General features: G+C 45.9%; 1 protein-coding gene across 1 annotated transcript in view; it reads left to right on the top strand.

Annotated features, from left to right (window-relative positions):
- The first annotated feature begins 1,348 nt into the window (after positions 1-1,348).
- LOC104480301 (ATPase MORC2-like) overlaps positions 1,349-22,697 on the top strand; it is a 32,324-nt gene continuing 10,975 nt past the window's right edge. The window contains 7 exon segments of the mRNA XM_086752584.1: positions 1,349-1,450; positions 2,738-2,897; positions 2,979-3,090; positions 4,796-4,921; positions 10,187-10,266; positions 16,556-16,638; positions 17,492-17,577. Of these exon segments, the coding sequence (XP_086608710.1) occupies positions 1,349-1,450; positions 2,738-2,897; positions 2,979-3,090; positions 4,796-4,921; positions 10,187-10,266; positions 16,556-16,638; positions 17,492-17,577 (749 nt within the window).

The raw sequence follows: 22,697 nt of genomic DNA, 5'->3' as shown, positions 1-22,697 counted from the left end.
CCTTTAACGGCCATCCAGTTCAACCCCCCTGCAAGGAGGGGGCATCCCCAACCAGATCAGGTTGCTCAGAGCCCCGGCCAACCTGGCCTGGAACGTTTCCAGGGATGGGACATCTACCACCTCTCTGGGCAACCTGGGACAGTGTTCCACCACCCTCAGTGTAAAACATCTCTTCCTTATGTCCAATCTAAATCTACTCTCTTTTCATTTAAAACCATCACCCCTCGTCCTGTCACACCAGGCCCTGCTGAAGAGTTTCCTCTCATCTTTCCTGCAGCCCCCTTTAGGCACTGGGAGGCCACTCTCAGGTCTCCCTGGAGCCTCCTCTTCTCCAGGCTGAACAGCCCCAGCTCTCTCAGCCTGGCCTCACAGCAGAGCTGCTCCAGCTGTCTCATCATGGCCTCCTCTGGACCCTCTCCAACTGGTCCATGTCTTTCTGATGTTGGGGGCTCCAGAGCTGGATGCAGTGCTGCAGATGGGGTCTCACCAAAGCGGAGCAGAAGGGGACAATCCCCTCCCTTGACCTACTGGTCACGCTGCTGGGGATGCAGCCCAGGATGCTGTTGGTCTTATGGGCTGCGAGCGCACATTGTCAGCTCATGTTGAGCTTCTCGTCCACCAGTACCCCCAAGTCCCTCCCTCTCCCGACCCACGTGCAGGACCTTGCACTTGGCCTTGTTGAACTTCATGAGGTTTGCATGCGCCCACCTTTCCAGCCTGTCCATGGCATCCCTCCCCTCCAGCATGTCCACGGCACCACACAGCTTGGTGTCGTCAGCGAACTTGCTGAGGGTGCACTCTATCCCACTGTCCGTGTCACCGACAAAGATGTTGAACAGGACCAGGCCCAACACGGACCCCTGAGGGACGCCACTCGTGACCGGTCTCCACATGGACATTGAGCCGTTAACCACCACTCTCTGAGTGCGGCCATCCAGCCAACTCCTTATCCACCGAGTGCTCCATCTGTCAAACCCATGTCTCTCCGGTTTAAAGGTTATTGTCACATCTCACCTTAGTAATCTTTTTTAGATTTAAATGTTTTTTAAAAAAACTTTCTACATGGTATGAACCTGGAAAGCCACACTGTACTTCTGCACCTTTTAATTGTGGCTAGTGTTAAGTGTTTTGAAATGTTATGAAAGTGTCCGGATTGAGATGCCTTTTGAAAGGAATGAGATGTTTAGAGAGAAATGGTAGTTGCTGTTTCAGCCCTTCTTTTAGCTTACCTGGTTTTTGGCATCTCATAATTGAGCTCAGTGAAAGAAAACTCAAGTAATGTGGTCTTTCTAGAAACTGTTGTGCATCAGGTGTAACATGCAGCCTGAAATCTGTCTCCAGGGGTCCCATGCGCATTGGGAAGGATTTTATCCTGTTCACGAGGAAAGACAACACCATGACTTGCCTCCTCTTGTCACGGACGTTCCATGAGGAAGAAGGCATTGATGAGGTTTGTATGTACGTTGTTGTAATGAATTAATGCAGTTAATGCTTGTGTCATCTGAACTTCCCCAGCTCTCACAGGAGTCATCTGTGTCGGTGTTGGTTGCCACTCTGGTTGGATCAGTGTATGGTTTTCTCTTGGTGATATACTTGTAGAGGTTCTGCAAAGTCATCAAAGATTTTTTCCTTTTGGTTTTAGTTCTGTTTGAGAGGTCTCCCTAAACTACAGCAAGCTTGAAGGGCTTGCTCCAGTCACTTAAAGTTGCTTGTGCCGAGTTGGGGACATGCCCCAACATCTTGCACTTTCCTTTTGCCACAAAATTTGAGTTTGAAATGTATTTAAATTTATTTCTCTGATTAGAATTAAAGACATGATTGAAGTTGCTACCCACAGGTCATGAACTCCAGACGTGGATCTTTTTGTAAATAAAAAATCCGTGTGGTTCTACCTATTGAAAACTTGTATATCTTAACAGATATTTCAGACGTTGTTGTTCTGCATCCAGACTCTTAACACGGAAGTATTTTTGTGCTCAAGCATAAGTATTTTCCAGGCAAGGCCAATAATGAAAAATTTTAAATTTGCACTGGGCTAGTATCTAAGAAAGCATTTTCCGTTGTAATAGTGGAGGGAGCTCTTCAAAGAAGCTGTTGAGGGAACAGGGCTTGCTAGTGGCCAGCTGATGGTTGAAGCAAGCTGGGAACAGTGATGTAGTTCCCACAATGGCTCTGGAGACGGAAATTCTGGCTTGACCTCAATTCTGAAGTGAGGACAGGACTCGCTGTCCTTGATAGGCAGTCAGGCTGCAGTCTAGAATTCTATCCATGTTTGTGTTCTAAATGGCAAAAAACACCAATAACGTTACTAGAGTCCCATAAAAAATAATGAAGAGTGAGATGAGGATAAATATGAGTGAAGGGTGTTTGAGATCACGAGAGAAGTTTAGCACCAAGGTTGACATTTTTAAAGAAGCAAGGTTTGAGTGTTTCCTTAGTATTAAGTTGTTACAAGAGGAGAGGAAAAAAGACATTGAGTGTGTGAGTAGCCGGTACCATACAGGCAATTTGGGAATGGTTCAGTCTCCGACTAGGTGTTGTAGGAAGGCAACTCAGAGGCTAGCCAAGACGAGTCCTTGGGCATTTGACAGATGTGCACACCACTGAAAAACAAGGAAGAACTCTTGCAGGGACTGAGGGGGCTGTCAAAAGGTGTAAGTCGCTCGGCTGTGATCCGCAGAAGGAACTGACTGGAGTGGGTGAGCCTGAGTTGCTTTTGGTGTGATACAATTTGCAGGTCATTGTTCCCTTGCCCACCTGGAATGCACGAAGCCGGGAGCCTGTGACTGACGACATGGAGAAGTTTGCTATTGAGACAGAGCTTATTTATAAGTATTCCCCTTTCAAATCAGAACAGGAAGTGATGGAGCAGTTTAATAAGATCTGTGGTGAGAAAGGTATGTATGGATGGTGCAGGTCACGGGCAAGGTGTTTGGGGTTTGCCTGGGATTCATCTGATCAACTTGTTACTTGCTCAGGCACCCTGGTGATCATCTTTAATCTCAAACTAATGGATAATGGAGAGCCAGAGCTGGATGTGACTTCTGACCCCCGAGACATTCAGATGGCAGAAACACCGCCAGAGGGAACGTAAGTGTGATGGGTGTTACGGGCCCATGGGCTCTGATCAAATGGTGTGTAGGGTTTGACTATATACTGTGTGTATGTGTTTTTTAAAAGCTTCTCTTTCTATGGTGAGCTGGAGAATTTAGAAGATCTTTAGTTTGTTCTTTAGCAGTTTAGAGTTCATGCATGTAAATGGCCCACCGTAGGTGGCGTGTTTGGCGTGAATGCCTGTGTTGGCTTGTCTCAGTTCAGTCAAGCAGCAAACTTGATGCCCTTCTTTAGGCACCTTAAAACAAAGGAGCCCTAAGCTATAGGTTTAGTTTTCTACACTCATCAAAGATTTTTTTAATGTCAGAATGACAGCTGGTCTCGAGTCTGTGGTGCTCTCAAACTGATGTTCAGTTTTGTGATTAAATGAACCCCGGCAAAACACAAGGTGCTGCACAGGTCAGCCTCCACGAGCAAATGCTATGGGTGGATGCCAGTGGGACATGTCACCACATCTTTCTGGGAGCAGGAGCAGCTCCTGGACTTTCCTGCAGAGGAGGAAGGAGGATGTGCTGAGAGGGCAGCTGGAGGCCCCTGTTCAGGGAGAGCTGAGTGTTTGCTGGGTTATTCACTTGTAGCTGAAAAGAAAAAACTGAGCTAAACTGAGCCAAATGCTTGATTAAATCCTAGAGCTCCATGGGCACATCTAGCAAGCTTTACCTTTTTATGAGATTACACACTTCTTCCCTGAGGTGCTTGAATTTCCCATAGAAATACAATTTCAAACACTGCAAACCTAGCTATTTCTGTTCATATTAGCTTGATGTTATTGAGTACATAGGTGCAGCAAACTCCTTGGGGGCCTCCAGGGTTCTAATATGCATGAGCTTTTGTGGTTACCACTGATCACTGGAAAGAGCTTCCTCCTCCTGGCCTTGTGATATCATTTCTGTGTGATCAGTGCAGTTTCTGTCAGAGCACACTCCTGAGTAACCAAAGCGTAAGAGAACACACTAGCAAGTGGGGCAGTTCGTAGGTTTGACCTTTATTGTCCAGCTGTATTCAGAGCATTCTGTTCAAGCTACAGTAATACATGCTTTACTTTCTGTAAAAGTATTTCAAATGTACAACTCAATAGAAAATCTCTGTAGAAGACATAGGTAGAAAAAATTTGAAAGAAAAGCCTCACTTAATGTAGGTGCATGGTAATTAAAATAGAAGGGCCTTTTCTTTTACCTAGCTTTCTTGCTGAAGGTGGTCTCTTTGGCATGTTTTGCAATAGATGGCTATGAGCTGAGATGGTAACAGCTAAAGTTGCATGAGGTGTGAATCCTGCCAGAGGTGCTTAAAATATATCAGAGGTAGTGCAGAGCAGCGTGGGGAGGTGCTTCTGTTGGTCACTTGTCTCCTGAGTAGCAGTTTATTGGGAAGTGACAGGCTTACAAGTTTTGTCCCTGGAGAAACTGATTTATTTGGTTTGGATAGAGGAGAAGGGTCTGTGACAGTAGTATGACATGGCTTTTCTTAATTGGAGGAGAATGAGAGGGAAAAAACTGAAGGAAAGAGGAAGCAGAATGCAGACTGAAAGAGCTTCTAAGATGAGCACTCTGACTGAAGAGACATTGAATAGATGGAATCCTCTTTGGGCTACATGGACCCTTCTGGGACAGTGCCTGCTGGCAGTCCTACAAGGGAATGCTGAACAACCTGCTCAGTCTCTGTAAGCATCCCTCTCTTGCAGAAAGCCTGAGCGCCGCTCCTTCCGGGCCTATGCTGCGGTGCTTTATATTGATCCGAGAATGAGGATCTTCATAAATGGACACAAAGTTCAAACCAAACGACTGTCATGCTGCTTGTACAAGCCCAGGTAAGTTTTGGACTCATAGTCTACAGATGTGTAGGACCTTTTGGAGTTTGCTTGTGGAATAGATGTAGCATTTTGCTCTCCAGATATATCCTGCATAATTCCATGTTAAAGCCGCAGAAACAGATCATAAGAGAATGGGATGTGTGGTATTGACATCATGAAAAAAACAGGTAGGTAGTGGAAAATCTAATGCCTTTGAAAATCACATGAGTAATTTGTGCAATTTGGCTTGCTTTCAGAGCAAACAAACAAATGAAGATACTGGTTGTTCAAAATGCCATATCCATACAAAACTGTTGGGTAACTGGTTTTTTTTAAGTAGGACAAGGAAATACACATGGTGGGTGTTAGAATTATTACTGAAAAGAAACTGGACTGAGCACTTCGAAACAGTTGCTTTGAGAATAAACTTTTATATATAACTGATCTAGATTTGAATAGAGATTGGGAAATACCTTCCCTTGTCTTCCTTTTAAATTCCCTTAAACAAAAAATTTGAAAGTGAGCTGAGATGTGCTGCCAGTTGGCTTAACAGGAACTGGAAAAGGTTGTAAGGGTGGCAGGGGAGAGGAAAATGTGTATTTAAGTCTGCTTGAGGCAACAGTGTTCTTCTTTTTCTGGGAGCACACAGGCTGCATTCTAGATACCTTAACATAGTTTGTCTTAAGAAAATAGTAGTAATTTTATAGAGTATTTGCAGATTGTTTTAATAATTGTTTTGGATTGCAATAGTGTTTCAATAGTACGAGCCCGCTATCAACACATCAGGTACTTTCACTAACTGCAGTCTGATGTCATGCCACTGCTTGCTGCCCTAAGAGCCCTACGAAGTCAAGGAAGATTATGTCCACTCTCCCCTTGTTGACGAAGCCAGTCGTTTCATTGTAGAAGGCAGTTGGTAGGTGCAGCTTGACTTGCCACTGTAAATCCTGATTTGCTAGGTAGAAAATCTCTGACTGTGTTTTACCTGCATGTGAGTGCCATGTGCTGCTTCCTCTTGTGCCACAGTCCAACAAAAGTACTATGGAGAGAAAGCAGAGGAAGAGCACACAGTTTTTTATTTCATCAGAGAACAGCTTCTTGTGAGACTCAAAGACAGGATCCCAACACTATGGGATGGTGCTAGCATTGTTGTGATAATATCACACGGCCCAGGTCACCCTAGATGTTCACCTGCGCCAGTATCTTCTTTTTCAAGTGGTCAGTAATCAATGTCTAGGGAGGGATATGAGAATTTTGTTCTATACCATAGGACTGTTTTCTGTTGAAAAGAGACAGTGTTTTTAGACAATTTAGGCAGCAGCTCTTCTGGATCCCTATCACCAGTTCTGTTTCTGCTTTTGATTGGTTTTGGGGAATAGTTGCAGCTGTAGAAGGAGAAATTAAAATTGTAACTGCTTAGCAATGACAGTTAATGACCAAGGAATTATCTAGCATGGAGGACAAGAAGGCCCAACCACAAAACGGGTTACACTGGCTGATGAGATAAGAAGTGCTGCAGTATTGTCTCATACCAATGGTGTAATGCCAAGTGCTCAGGGACCAGTTGCAGTGCTGGTGCTGGAGGATGAACCCAACGCTGGGCTAAGGTGCCCCATGCTGATGCTCACAGGATCAGTGCTGATGCAGGTTTGTCTAACAAATCTGTGTGTACCACATCTTTGCAGACTCCTTGTAGATCTGCTTATGGTGGTAGGTCAATAAAAATTCCCCAACACTGTAAAAATACTTACATTTAAAACCCCCACTCCTACAACAAAGTAGTAAAGACTCTACAAACAAAGCCCTCCTGTAGAGCACAGTGTAGATCTTCTTGGACTTGGTGCAATTATTGTAGCCTTACTGGGTCTTTATGGAGAGTATCCAGACTGCTTCCTTCTGGTCTCAGACTCCTGATGCCAGATCTGGGCTCCAGAAGCCGCCTGGCCGCTGGGATGAGCCGTCAAAGCCTTCACCGTGGGTTCTGAGAGCCAGCACAGCCCTTGGGGTAGGTGCCCACACTATGTCCTGAATAGGTTGTGGAAACTCAATCTTTTACCTTCAGACACCTGAGCAGAGCCTAGTCTGCCCTGGAGGGCTCTTTCCCAAGGAAAACCCAGTAAATCAGTCCGTTCTGAGAGTGGAGTTACGCTGCTTTTACAGCTATAGGTGATTTTTTTTTCCTTTTTTCTCTCTGAACCTGCTGAAAAGAGTTGTTTATGCCCTGGATTTTCCCTTTAGAGTTGGAGCCAGAGCTCACGCATCCCCATTTCGTTACTGGATTTTGAGTGCTCTGCGGGTTAATACTACTCCCCTGCACTTGTACAGGGAGTCACATGGGGGAAGTGTACTCCTGTTAAGGTGTTCCTTTAGAGGACAGCTGATGCAGCAGTGATGCTCAGCTCTTTAGCATAGCTGGTTTTTGCAGAGCCTCAGTAGCCTAGGCCAGGTAACAGTTGAACTTTTTTGGTCCAGCAAGGACCAGGCAGTGAAGGTTCTCCAGTCTTACAGCCCAGGTAGATGATATGCTGCCTGTGGTACGTACTTAAGGGCTCTTTGCTAGTCTTTGGGGAAGCTCATGATGCCTGAGCCTAAACAGGTGTTAATTTTATTCATATCCTCCTGATAAAGGCCAGTAAACTACTGTAAGGGAATGTCATTAATCTGTCAGTATGGAGACACCTCTGTCCATCCATTTGTTGGTTTTATAAGGAAGGCTAGTATAATCCAGCCTGGCATGGAAAGGACAGGTCACTACCTGATGATGAGCTGACAAATGACTCCTGATTGTGGTCTTTTTGCATACTTCTTAGTGAACTTTGAGCCAGGTGTCTTTTCTATTTGAAGTGGTGCTTTCATGCCTTACCTTGAACATTGTTAGGTACAGCCATCCGCTTGTCTCTGTGCCCTCTGGTCTGTTTTCAAGATCTCTCAGGAGGATTGTTTTGAGGGGTAGTGGCTCCCCTCCTACAGTAGGGCTGTAAGTCACGTTGCCTTCATCTCTAAAGGAAAAGCTTGTGCAGTGGCTTGTCTGTGGGTTAATGTGTTGGTGCTAGGGAAAAAAGACTGGAAATCCATTGTAGGCTTTAGGGTAAATACCCTAAAGTGTCTTTACTGAAAATCGGGGTTTTGCGGCCATTGCAGTGTTCTTCATCAGGAGTAACAGCTTGTCTCCTGAGCAGGGCACTTGTTTTGTTGTTTTTTTTTTTTTTTTTTGTCATCTGCCCTTTCTGGAAGCTGTGTTTCTGTGGGTAGAGACTTCTCCATACCCTTCTGGAGCCTGTAACGTCCTGCTGGCAGGGGCAGACTGGTTTTGTGCAGATCTCTCACCAGTGCTTGCAGTGAAGTACCAGTACAGTACCAGCCTCCCTGGGAATGGCTTGTGTCTCCTGAAGAATTGCTTCCATCTGTTCCGTCCCGCAGTAACTGGTTGTTTAGCAGTGCAGGCCGTACAGATGGAAGTAGCCGCGCCATGTGCAAGTGTGTCCCTTCACGAGGGCATTCCAAGGCAGTCATAATGAACATCTTGAAGCTGGAAGAGTGTTTTACTAGTGTGTCCTGCAGACTTCTTGTCTGTCTGACCTGTTTCCATGTATCTTTGCTAGATATGCTGCTCCAGACCACTTGAACAGGGGCTTTCCTGGCTGTGACTGAAGTCACAGTCATTTGGTCATTTGGTGTTGGAAAAGAAAGTGAGACAGGAGGGTGAGCACAGTGATGGCTCACAGTGCCTGTCTGGGACACCCTGCAATTGCTCGGGCTACACACTGTTGCAAAGGAGGTGCTGTCTGTAAGGTCCCCTTCAGGTCCCCCCATCTCACGAGCTGGGTGTGCTGATACCATTCAGCTTCACTTCGCTTCTGGTTTTTTTTGGGTTTTTTTTGGTTTTGCCTCAGGAAAGTCAGGTGGGATGTGGATGACGTAATTTAATTATGCTAACATGTTGAAAGCAGTCTGATTTTCAGAATGTGTTCTCTCTCTCAGCCCCAGGTAGTTTTAATCACCCTTAAGTAGATCTGAGGAGATTACGCCATCACAAACCTGACTCTGCATCTCCTAACATGGTTATTGAGCGATTTCTGGAAGAGTTAGCGCCTTCCTGCTTTTTTCCCAGTGAGGAGATTCTTATGAGTTGCAGAAAATTAGTTTAGTAAATGCAGAAATGTATTTAAGTGGACTGTGCTTGTGGTGGGAATTTTCTGGATTTGGGAGCAAGGGATTTCCGTTGGTGAGACTATTTCTGACATCAGTATTGACATCGGTGTGTGCTTGCCCACAGAAACATACCTAAATGTAATTTTTCATCTCATGGATCTTGATAGATTATCTACCATTTGGGAGGATCTTGTCTCTCATTGGCATCTAAATGTTATTCCTCCTACATTAATGAGTTGATCCGTCAAGGCTTAGTCCTTATATGTTTCCGCCTCTCTCTGTAGAAGCAGCATTTCTAGTGGCTTTTGCTTTGGCTAAATGCTGGAGAGGTATATTTTTTTCATCAAAAGTGATTTGGGATGGGATTTTTGCCTCGACACATCCAAACCCTTGTGTCTTAAGGTGGTTCGAGTTCCTGCAGGATCTGAACATCCTTCTTGGTGTCGTCTCCTCTTCCCCGATTACGTACCTCTGCATATGTGACTCATACTCAGAAGCTTCTGCCTCTTTCACTCTGCAGTAGTCAGTCAGATTGTGAACTGCACTTGGCATGTTACAATATAGGGGAGCTGAAACAAGCCACTGCAACTCAGGCACAAGTTTACAAGGTTGTGAGTCAAATGTGTAGCATACAGAAATGTCCTGAAATTTTAGAGCTGAAACTTGAAGCTCTGTTCAGAGAGTTGCTCTGACACTTAGAGGCTTTGAGCTATCCCTGCACTGTCAGACTGCACCTGTGGGCAGGTGTTTGCAGGCGAAAGGAAGGATTATTTATCTGTAACTGGAGGTTTTTTAAAGTTTTTCCATATATTTTTGCTCCTCCTTTCTGCTTCTGAGGAAGTTATTCCTCTAAACCTTGGGATTTCCTCTGAGAATATGGGTGTATTTCTGCTAATGCAGAATAAGGGGTGTTGTGGTTGCAGCCACTACTAAACCATCTCTGACTTTGAAAGTTTTTGCCTAACTGCATCCAAAAATGCCTACTTCCTGATACATAAACCTCCTTCTCCATTTATTGAATATTGAGAAGAGTGGAGTAGCGTGTGGAGACCTTGCTCTCTCATGCAGTGATGAAATCTTGGTTTGACCTTACTGCTGAGTTTGCTGATTAATAAGTTTTGATCATCACAGGATGTACAAATACACTTCAAACCGTTTCAAGACCCGTGCAGAGCAAGAGGTGAAGAAAGCAGAGCACATGGCGAGGATAGGTGAGTCTTCGGGGTATGCATGCATCCTGATTTTGCTCTAGTGAAGGAGAGGACTGAAAGAGACTGCCTTGCTGGATATGACCTGAAATTGCTTGTTTCTGTAATCATTATGGTTGCTCAGGAAATTAGTTATTACAGCAACTACAGATGACCTCAACTTCTATGCAATGGAAGGAACATACGTTGTTCCCTAAGAGCAATTCCTCTGAGGAATATGCACACGCAATAACCCTTGGAGTCACAGATGTCTGACCGTGCTCCATCTGAAGCCTGGCTAAGCTGCCACCCTGTTACCCTGCAGTTCTGCTTTCACGTTTTGCATATCATTAGCTTTTGGTTCTGTTCTCCTGCTCCTTCCCTGTTGAGGCAGTTGTTAAAAAATAGATTTTTATTCTGTTACTTGATGTAAAGTGATAAATCTGGATCTGCAAGGGAGCCCTGGTTTGTTTCTTGTTTTTTTTTTGTCCCTCTAATCTTCCTGTACTACTCAGGATAAACCAAATTTGACATTATTGGATATTCAGCATATAGAAATTACATACGCATATAAATATAGCATATAATTGTGTTAAATTTGCACAAATTTAACATACAGAGCAGAAATCTCGGAAGTTGTAAGACATGTTGACCTATATGTTCTGGTAGATTTAATGAGTCAACTTAATAAATCAATTAGAGGCACATATCCTCTCTCGCTGTGTGAGAGCTGCTCTAGGTACTTGTGCATGTGTGTGCAGGTCAGATATAGAATCATAGAATCATAGAATCACATGGTTGGATGGGACCTATAAGATCATCTAGTCCAACCGTCTTCCCACTACCATTGCTGCCACAGCTACTAAACCATATCCTGTAGCTTCTCATCAAGCCGCCTCTTGAACACTGCCAGGGACGGAGACTCCACCACCTCCCTGGGCAGGCCGTTCCAGTGCCTTACCACTCTTTGAGAGAAAAAGTTTTTCCTCAAGTCCAATCTAAACCTCCTCTGGTACAACTTGTGGCCATTTCCTCGGGTCCTGCTTGTTGCCTGGAAGAAGAGGCCAAACCCCTGCTCATCACAACCTGCCTTCAGGAAGTTATAGAGTGCAATGAGGTCTCCCCTGAGCCTCCTCTTCTCCAGACTAAACAATCCCAACTCTCTCAGCCGCTCCTCATAAGACTTGTGCTCCAGACCCCTCACCAGCTTTGTTGCCCTTCTCTGGACACGTTCCAGGGCTTCAATGTCTTTCTTGTAGTGAGGGGCCCAAAACTGAACACAATACTCAAGGTGCGGCCTCACCAGTGCTGAATACAGGGGGATGATTACCTCCCTGCTCCTGCTGGCCACACTATTTCTAATGCAGGCCAGGATGCCGTTGGCCCTCTTGGCCACCTGGGCACACTGTCGGCTCATGTTCAGCTGAGCATCAACCAACACCCCCAGGTCCCTTTCCTCTTCACAGTCCTCCAGCCACTCAGCTCCGAGCCTATAGCGCTGCATGGGGTTATTGTGGCCAAAGTGCAGGACCCGACACTTGGCCTTGTTGAACCTCATGCCATTCAGCTCAGCCCAGTGATCCAGCCTATCCAGATCCCTCTGAAGGGCCTCCCTACCCTCAGGCAAATCAACACCGCCACCCAACTTGGTGTCATCTGCAAACTTACTGAGGGTACACTCAATCCCCTCGTCTAGGTCATCAATAAAGATATTGAACAAGATGGGCCCAAGTACCGACCCCTGGGGGACACCACTTGTAACAGGCTGCCAGCTGGACTTGACTCCATTAACCACCACCCGCTGGGCACGGCCCCCTAGCCAATTCTTTATCCAAAGAAGGGTATACCTACCCAGTCCACAGGCAGCCAGTTTCCCTAGGAGAATACTGTGAGAGACCGTGTCAAAGGCCTTGCTGAAGTCCAGGTAGACCACATCAACAGCCTTTCCTTCATCCACCAGTCTGGTCACCCAGTCGTAAAAGGAAATGAGGTTGGTCAAGCACGACCTGCCTTTCGTGAACCCGTGCTGGCTGGGCCTGATCCCCTGGATGCCACTCATATGCCGAGTGATCTCACCCAAGATGATTTGCTCCATAACTTTCCCGGGTACTGAGGTCAGGCTGACAGGCCTGTAGTTCCCCGGATCCTCCTTACGGCCCTTCTTGTAGATGGGAGTCACATCGGCAAGCCTCCAGTCCTCCGGGACCTCCCCAGATAACCAGGACCGCTGGTAGATGGCCGAGAGCGGCTCAGCAATCACCCCCACCAACTCCCTTAGCACCCTAGGATGGAGCCCGTCCGGTCCCATGGACTTGTGGCAGTCCAGATGGAGAAGGAGCTCTCTAACTGTCTCCACCTGTACCACAGGGGGTGTACTTGGCCTGGCATCCCAGACTTCCAGATTAGGGCATAAAGTGCCCTGAGGATAACTGATCTGCCTATTAAAGGCAGAAGTAAAGAATGCGTTGAGGACCTCAGCCTTCTCCTTATCCTCAGTGATCACATTCCCCGCTGCATCAAGTAAAGGGTGTAAATGCTCCTTATTTCTTCTCTTACCACTGATATATTTGTAAAAGGATTTCTTGTTCTCTTTTACGGCAGTGGCCAATCTGAGTTCATGCTGAGCTTTTGCCTTCCTAACTTCCTCCCTGCATACCTTAGAAACTTCTTTGTAATCTCCCCAAGTAGCCTGTCCCTTCTTCCAGAGGACATAGACTCTCTTTTTCTTCCGGAGCCTCAACAATAGTTCCCGGTTCATCCACACCGGTCTTCTTCCCCTACGGCTCGCCTTACAGCTTGCAAGTGACAGTGCCACGTTCAGCCTATTTAGAGGCTTTAAAGGCAGTATGATTTTGGCCCTGCCCAAAGCAAAGCACCAAAATAAAATTGTGTAAGTTGCTGTGTCCCCTATTCCTCCTTTATGAAGTCCAGCCTAACAAGACAGACTTAAAACTGTGAAGTATAAGCAGATTTTATCTTGCGCCTCAGTCCTCATAGATTGTTTTTTGGGTTGAGTCCTATAGCCAAAGCAGGCGTTCCACACACACTTGCATTGCCTTCAAGAAGGTGCAAATAGCATGATTTAGAGATTCTTTCTTGCAGCAGTCCGTGAGGCCTTCATGATGTTTAAAAGGTGAGCTTTAGTGTCTTGACACTGAAGAGTACTGCCATTCGGTGTCCCAATGAGTGATTGCTGAGCAAAGGGCTTTGAACATGGTGATGAAAACTCACAGCAGACCTCAGACTGTTTTCTGCAAAGTTTGATTGCATGAAGCCTTCAAGACTAAAACATTCTCGTAGCATTAACCTCAGCGTCAGTGGCACAGAGCTCATTTCTTTGCTTCTGGGAAAAGGAATTTAATCTTTAACAACCAAGTTCTCTTGTTCTGCTATTGATAGAAAAGATTAGTTACTCATAATATCCAGCATATGTTTTCTTTTGAAGATGCACACCACTCTTAGGAGGGATCTTCACCAGGGAATGATTTGCAGTTTTCCCTTTCAAAGCAAGAGGTGTGTTGTGAGCAATGGTGGGTCTCAGCTGAGCTAACAGCAGTTCCAGTATGCCATGTCTGCTTGCCAGGGATGTGTTGGAATCCATCATACTGTAGAACTCTACTGAGGGATTGATGAGTCTCTGGAAGTAGCTTATGAGCTTGTTGAACCAAAATGTCATGATAACCAAAAAATAGCTGTAGTGAGGAAGGGAAAAAACAAGAAAAAAAGACATATGGGCAGCTGTGACTATTGGTGACATGGCTTTGGCATATCCAAAAAGAGCCACACCTCAGGAGTGAAGACATACATATATTCAAGATGAGGAAAAACCACTCTTCATTCCCTGGCTTGTGCGATAAGCTGTAGCATCCACATCCCTAAGTGAGCATATGGACACAGGAGAAAAGTACCATTCCTGGCAAGGTAGCTGTGAAAGACCATCAGCTGCTTTCTGTGTATTTCTGAACCAAGACTGCACTGAGACATCTCGGTATGGCGTTGCCAGTTTCGGGAAATCCTCTTACAAAGTTTGAACAGCAAGCAGACAGAAAAGGTGAGGAGTTACATGGGTGTCCAGTACCGAAAGTCATTAACAGCTGTATTCTGCACTGGATATTAGTCCGGAGTGTTTTAGTGTGTCCAGTGACTTGCTTGGCAGTACTATGGGTATGCCATGCCTGTCGTCCCCTGGGAGGACGTGAATCTGGATTCTAGCTGCTGTATGATCGTCATCCCGCTTAGGGCATGCATTTTTGCCCATTAGGGAGGGCCTCAACCCTCAGACTCGTAACTGAGTCATTCCCTGTCAGCCATGCTTTCTCAGTTGTCATTGCTTTACTGGAGCAGGTTTGACCTGTGCCCTTTTGGGTCACAGCTGTGTTCTTCCCTCTAGACACAGTTGCATTTAGCCCACCAGCTGCTACCGTACAAGCTTTGATTTAAAAGGGCCAAGTGTTTTAAACAATCTCCAAACTCCTGTGTTTTCACATTTAGCGAAGTGGTCTCTTGATGATGAAGTCAGTCGCACAGTGCAGTTCTGCTGTGACCTGCTTGATAAGCTGCTGTGAGCCTCTAGAGCGTGCTGCTGTGGGAATTAGTGGAACAAAATTCAGATGGAACACTGCATAGAGGGGAAAGGTGATTTTTATTTTAATGGTCTAATAAGTTGACTGTGCCTATTTGCATTCCTGTACCTGCACACACCAAAAATGTGCATTTTCACAAGTAATGCTGACCATGGCACAGAGGACAGTGAATATCGGTTATCAAACACTGGCTACAGCATCTGGATTCCTTCTGGTTGGCAACTGAGTGCTGCTTTTTGGAGAGGTGCTTGGTAATCTCTAGGAGCCAATTGCTGTCCTGTCATCTTCTTGCTTACCTCATCCTCCGTAAATCTTAGGCAAGGTCGCTTCTGGTTGTGTTTCCTTGTTTTGAGTGTCTCACAGCTGCAATTTGTCTCCCTGTATGGAGAGCAGGGAGGGAGATGGCTCGTAGAGTGTGCTGCAGCCACATTGCGACCCTCCTGCTACAGGGGAGCAGGCCTGCTGCTCACCTTGGTGTAAGCCACACCATCCCTCAGCACGTACCAGCTGTATTTCCAAATTGTGTCTTTGCCTGTTAGCACATGCCACTCTTCTAACTTGTGCTTTATTGTTTCTTCTAGTCATCTTGCATGTAAACATTTCCGTTCTTACTTTATTTATACCAGCCTATTTCTGTTAGAAATCTCTCCAGTTCATGAAGGCCACAGTGTGGCTGCATCGTCTCTCAGAAATTTCTGCGCTCAGAAACAATCACAAGTAGCATCACGGCAAGGTCAGTGCTGCTTCCACAGCACAGGTGCCCAAGTCGGATGCTTGGAGGTGGCAGCTGCAGCTCTGACTTTCCCTGTCCAAGCAGAACATTACTTGCCTGTCCATATTTACCCCTGTGGACTTCATAGTCTGTGGGATGGAGGATGATTACTCACTCAACTAATTCTTGTACAACTGTGAGCAGAACAGGCTTCTGACCTGAAAAGGAACATTAGAGGGTTGTAGCCAGTGTCCTTTTGGATGGAGAGCATGGAGATGCAAGGTACATCGTGCTAATTTACCTACGCACCTTGAGTCTCAACTTTAGGAAAGGATCTCCTTGCTGAAAATGAAATTTACTGAGTGAATCTGAAGCCATACGAGGATGATGTGTACCTGTTGCCGTGTGATCTTGTTGGTAGTCAGGGCAAGAAGCGAAAAGGGGAGTTTAAGTGGTAAACTTCGTGTGTGCAAATGTCAGGTGTAGTGATGGGCTTTCAGAACACTATTTTGTGTGTAGCACAGATTTGTCTTTTTCCAGGCAAAAATTTAGCAATTATCAAAGATAAAAGTGTTTCTGAGAGTAGTCCTTTCCCTTCATCTCTGCAAGAAAATTACCTCTTTGTAACTCCTTTTCAAGCCTGAACTCAGTCTGTTTTGTGAGAGCCTTTCTCTGCCTTCATGCTTCTGGGCAGAGCAGGCAGAGCCACTCGCATCCTTACTCTTTCTAGTTCCTCGTGGACTTCCTCATGAATCCTTCCTTTAAGCAAGCTTTTGCAGAATTTAGCCCTGCTGCTATGCTGGTGTTGACTGCGACCTCTGAGCAAGTTTAAGATGGCATGTCAGTGGTGCCCTCTCATACGTAAGGTTTTATTTTGTACATTTTTGTGTTACCTTTGTACCCTTGTACATGTCAGTCCAGCAAAGGCTCTTTGGGAATCAGTCTCCTGAGGCGAATACGTTGTGATATGCTGTCTGTACTGAATGGTTGACTTCATCCTTTCCCCTGTGTGTTTCAGCGGAGGAGAAGGCTCGTGAGGCGGAGAGTAAAGCCCGTGCCCTTGAGCTGCGCCTAGGAGGGGATCTCACGCGGGAGTCCAGGGTAAGCCTCGTGCTTTGGCAGCGTGTGACATTTTAGGTGCTGAGGGACGGTTCAGAGTGGTGGTTTTGGAGCAGCGCTGGCTAGTCAGCAGGCAGTGGTAGCACCCGGTGTGTAGGTTAAGCAGATGGCAACTTCAGCCGGCAGTGAGTTGCCAGCAGTGTTCAGGCAGCTCTGTGATCTCATCACCACTGGATGTGCTTCAACATCTGCATCTGGTTTCCAGCCCAAGTGGGAAGCCTGCCCACAACCTCCAATGTATCCTGAGTGGGAAGGCCACTCCCAGCCCCCAGGTGCTTTGTTTGATGTCAGCCTCTGTAGAATAGGCCTGAGAAATGTGTGATACTTGAACAGAGGTAAAATTGGGTGCTTTCTGGCTGTTGGCTCCAAAGTATTAGGGCAGGGGCTGTTTGCTTCCTCCCAGTCGGGCTGCGGCCCTTCACAGGCAAGGCTGAGGCCCAGCTCGCTGCTGGGTAGGAGAAGGGCTTGCAGGGTTGCCAGGTGAGTCAGCAAGTGACACCAGCTTAAAGTCACTATACTTCCTATGGCATCTAATGGAAACAACAATATTTAATTACCCTAGCTGTTTCCCTGTGCTTCCATTACCCTCTGGTTTCAATTACCTGAGATGTTTAGTTACATTTAGACATTTTTGTCCAAGCAACTGTGCAGCTGCTTAAACAACCCAGCAGCAAGTGCTGCCCTAAGCGTAAAGATGTGCTGATTGTCACCCTCCACTGTTCGTGAATTCTTTAAATTTAAAGCATTTCTGGTATCTCCTTGAAGGGGGAAAAATCATATAAGTGAGTTAGTTAATTTCAGAGCAGCAATTTTACTGTACCATGCTTGTTTGCAGGTGATGCTACGTCAAGTACAAAACTCTGCAATAACCATGCGCCGGGAGGCTGATGTGAAGAAGAGGATCAAGGACGCAAAGCAGCGGTGAGTGCAAGGTGGTTCAAAGCTCTGATTTTCCCAGGCTGTTTGCTCTGTGTGCTCAGATGTCTCCTATTTGCCTTGTGTGGTGGAGGGAGCAGTTCAGCTCAAAGCTTAAATATCTGTGGTCTATTAAACCAAGGGGACTGAGTTTGCCCTTCTGATTGCTTCTGCTATTCCCCTCTTACTTGCTGAAAGACATCTTTGGATTTGGCTTGTTTTCTGTAGATATTTATCTGGTTTTCATGTCAGCTTTTTTCACTTTTTCATCTGCAGGTAAGATTCAGGGAGGCAAACAAATGCTAGCAAGTTACAGTGCAATGGCTTTTAGAGCCATAGAGATGTTTTCTAAAAACTTCTTGAGTTCTGTTATAGTCAGTGCTATGAAATCCCAAGACATTCTTCTAACTTAGCTTTGGATGCAATTAACTTCCCTATCAATGCACTCACAGGAATATTTCACTCTTCGTTTTTCACAGTGTTTTGCAAATTTGTCACGTGCATTTCACAAACAAAGTAGTAACCAGGGACAAATGCTCTTAAAACAAATGCTGAATCTGAGAAAGTTAGGGATTTGTATATACCAAGTCTCAGTTCCCACCTAGTTGTTTTGCGTGCTAATTTACATGACTGCTTAGTTCTAACTATCCCAGACTTGTTGCCAGAGGTAATGCACTTAAGATGGTAAAAGTAAATAAACAAATACAGCTTTAATTTAAAAGTGCCAGAGCTGTGATCTGAAGAATTCAGAAGCTCTTGGGAGAAGCTGTTTTCTTCAGCTTCCATGTACTTTTTAATGTACGGCTTGTCTTTTAATCCTTGGTTTGGATGACATAAGTGCACAAAGTAAAATTTTGTGAATGGTCTTCTGGCCTTCCTGTCAATGGGCAAAGTACTTTTTAAAAAGCTGAATAACAAACAAAGAACTTGCACAATACAAGTTTGTTTGAAAATAGCTTCTCTGTGCCCTTTATTGACTAGTTGGAAATGAGAGATTCCAAATTTTCTTCAGCAGTTCTTTCTGTTTAAATCTAAGAAGGTTTGTAGGCCACAAAATGTAAAACAGCTCGTTTGGAAGAATAGAACAACTGCAGATACATCAAAAGCTTATCTCTAGTCAGATTTCAAATATGTGATGATGAGGAAAATAGATGTATATCACAGCTAGACAACAGCAGAGGAAAAGGCCTTTTGTCCAGATTTCTGTACACACTCAGCCATGTGAGAGCTGCTGGGTGCTCAGCCAGCTCTGGGTACGCATATGACTTTGCCTGTGCCCTTGCATTTGTCACCAGAGATCAGAGACACTTAAGAGGGTCAGGCTTTTCCATAAGCTTGCACTTTATCCAGAAAACAGAAGAAATTCCTGAAAAATGTGTATAATAGGAAACCTTCTGTACAAAACAGTTTCTGTAGCCTCTCAGAAAACTCTTGAGTTGTAGAGAATGTCCTAGGACAGTTTTCTGCTGTTTCTCTGGTGCTGAGTGCATCAATGAAAGAAATGTTTTCTGGTTTCTGAAGCCTGTGTAAGGTCAGGTTATAAATCCAGTGGATGGGACAGATACTAAAGTCCTAGTAATAAAATCCTGAGCTTTTGGCCCACCACTTAGTTTTCTGTGGATTGGATGCTAATTTGACTTCTTGTCTTCTTTGATAAAAATGAGGAGATGCCCTTCCTGTTTTGTAGGTGAGTGCGTGTTGTTACTTGAAATTTAAGGCTCTACATCCTTTTCCAGAAGTTAGAAAAAGAAGATTAATCCCTGAGATGGGTGTTCTGCCACACCTACTCATGCTCTCAAATCACAGTTGTCCACCTGGATGAGCTGAGAACAAACGGGTAATGTTCTAGTCCAGCTTCTGTGTTGGCAGTGTTCAGAACACCTCTTGGCAAATGTTTAGGTTTAAAATTATTGAAAGCTGCTATTCCAGGTGTTTTACTAGTAACTTCTTTTAGAGTCACCTGTTGTAAAGGAAGGTGTGTTACAGGGTACCTACACATCTGAGCAGGGAAGAGAGTATCTTTAAACATGAAATGAGTCTATTTCAGGGATTTATTTTGAGATGCTTGACCCATAAGACAGACTTACATGTTTTATCTGCAGATTATTATTATTGTGCAGTGTTTATGCATGCACTGCTCAGGCTCTTTTAATATCTGATATTAGTTAGGCAGTCAACAGATCATTTTAAAGAATTCCACTATCTTCAACTAATCACTTCAGGAGAAGTCACATTTCTAGGTGGGATAAAGCACTAAAGTGCTAAGAATTTGATATGAGAAGAAAACCAGGGGAGATAAAAAATGAGAGATGAGTAGGACAGCGGTGTAGACTATGTCTTGCAATAGTTAAAAGTTTGGATCTCACATTTGATAATACCTTCAGCCTGAAACTGCAGATCCTCATGAAAAATCCTCAGTGTGGATTTCATGGAAGCTGTGGAACCTTCTTAATTTAGTCTGTGTCGTAGTTCATCCCCACTCCGGACCAAGCTACACAGTCTCTCTCTCACTTCCCCCACCCTCCGAGGGAATAGGGGAGAAATAATATAACAAAAAGCTCAAGGTTGGAGATAAGGACAGGGAGAGATCCTTAAAGTTTCTCCTAGGAGTAAAACAGACTCAACCTGGGGAAAACTTCATTTATTATTAAAACCAAAGAAGGATAATGAGAAAGAGAAAAAAGTAACTTCCCCCCACCCCTCCCTCTTCCCAGAAGGAAATGAGTGACCTGCTTACCCGGGACATGGACAGGGCTGAGGTGCTCAATGACTTTTTTCCCTCAGTCTTCACTGATAAGGACTCTTGTTGTGCCACCCGAGCTGTTGAAGGCACAGGCAGGGACTGGGAGAAAGAGGAACAGCCCACTGTACTGGAAGAGCAGGTTCGGGAGCATCTGAGGAACCTGAAGGTACACAAGTCCACCCTTACAGTCTTACTAAAGGGGGTACCAGATCTGGTTGGAGATGTAAAGCGGGCTTAACATGATCTCTGCCTCCTTAGAATCATAGAATTCATGGAATCACAGAATGGTTAGGGTTGGAAGGGACCTTCAGAGGTCATCTAGTCCAACCCCCCTGCCAGGAGCAGGGACATCTCCAACCAGATCAGGTTGCTCAGAGCCCTGGCCAACCTGGCCTGGAATGCTTCCAGGGATGGGGCATCCACCACCTCTCTGGGCAACCTGGGCCAGTGCTCCACCAACGTCAGTTTAAAAAACTTTTTCCTAATATCTGATCTAAACCTACCTCCCTCTATTTTAAAACCATCACCCCTGGTCCTGTCACACCAGGCCCTGCTGAAGAGTCTCTCCCCATCTTTCCTGCAGCCCCCTTTAGGCACTGGAAGGCCACTCTCAGGTCTCCCCGGAGCCTCCTCTTCTCCAGGCTGAACAGCCCCAGCTCTCTCAGCCTGGCCTCACAGCAGAGCTGCTCCAGCCCTCTGAGCATCTGCGTGGCCTCCTCTGGACCTTCTCCAACTGGTCCATGTCCTTCTGATGCTGGGGGCTCCAGAGCTGGACACAGTGCTGCAGGGGGGGTCTCACCAGAGCAGAGTAGAGGGGCAGAATCCCCCTCCTCGACCTGCTGGCCACGCTCCTCTTGATGCAGCCCAGGATGCGGTTGGCTTTCTGCGCCGCAAGGGCTCATTGCCAGCTCATGTTGAGCTTCTTGTCCACCAGTACACCCAAGTCCTTCTCCTCAGGGCTGCTGTCGATGCATTCTCCTTCCCCACCCTGAGTGGCACAGGGGGGAAGAGGGAACGGGGATTACGGTCAGTACATCACATGTCGCTTTACGGTACTCCTTCCTCCTCAGCGGAAGAACTCCTTACATTCCTCCCCTGCTCAAGTGTGGGATCCCTTCCATGGGCCACAGTCCCTCGTGAAACTGCTCCGGCGTGGGTCATCTCTTCCACAGGGTGCAGTCCCTCCAATACGGCTGCCCCAGCGGGGCCTCCACGGGCCACAGCCACCTTCAGGCACCCACCTGCTCCGGTGTGGGGTCCTCCCGAGGCTGCAGAGGGATCTCTGCTCCTCCGTGGGCTCCCCGGGCTGCAGGAGCACAGCCGGCTCCACCGTGGCCATCACCACGGGCTGCAGGGGAATCTTGGCCAGGAGCCGCATTACTGCTCCCCCTCCTTCTTCACCAACCCTGGCGTCTGCAGCCATTCCTCTCACCAGAAATCCTTCAAAACAGGCTGTCAGTTGCCTCTCACGGTCTCTTCACATCTCATCTCCTCTCCGCTTCTCTCAGCCGGGCCAGGCCGAGTCGGGCCCAGTTGGCTGCCCAGCGGGAGGGCAGAGGGTGAGGCCTGCAAGGTCCACAAGGCTCACGCCTCCCCCTCTCTGCTTCCAGCTTCTGCTTCTTCATATCTTATTCCTTCTGTTTTTTAAATTATTTTTCCCCTTCTTAAATACGTTATGGCAGAGGCGTTATCACGGGACATTCTGCTACCAATTGGCTCGGCCCTGGCCAGCAGCGAGTCCGCCCTAGGCCCGGCCGAATCCACTGGACAAAGGGGAAGCTTCTAGCAGCTTCTTGCAGAAGCTGCCTCCACAGCCCCCGTGCTACACAAAACAAACACAGTCTGTTAAAGAGCAATAGTACCGTTTGTGAGACATGAGGATTTTGTTTGATTTATAATGCAGAGCTAAATCTCTTAAGGCTTTCTGCATTGCAGGAGATACAATCCCTGATAATTAATGATTGAGATTCACAAATCTGTATGTGCTCACAAACATACTTCAGGCCAACTTTTGTTGAAGTCGGCTGCTGCATAGATGAAGTGAAAATCATGCAAATTGCTATCCTGCCATTTTCAGAAAAAAAAAAGAGCTCTGTTTGGGCTGTGTGTTGTATCTTACAGCTTTTGAACTGATGAGTAATAGTGTTGTATAAATTTGTAATTATGAGAACTTTCCCAGAATCTGACTATCAAGACTGTAGCTTTGTATCAAAATCTTGATTTCCATGCTTTATAGATATCTGCATCTGGAAAACAGAAACCAAAATAGTATTGGAGAGGGCCAGTCTATACCTAATGGTGCCTTCATAAAACTAGTTAACTGTAATCTTTTTTGAACAAGCAGATCTGAAATAAAAACCAGAATCCATTCCTGAAGGAGAAA

This window comes from Chlamydotis macqueenii, chromosome 7, assembly GCF_036417535.1.
Source record: "Chlamydotis macqueenii isolate bChlMac1 chromosome 7, bChlMac1.mat, whole genome shotgun sequence".
NCBI lineage: Eukaryota > Metazoa > Chordata > Aves > Otidiformes > Otididae > Chlamydotis > Chlamydotis macqueenii.
The sequence above is the reverse complement of the archived record's forward strand: the minus strand, read 5'-3'. Positions and strand labels throughout refer to the sequence as shown.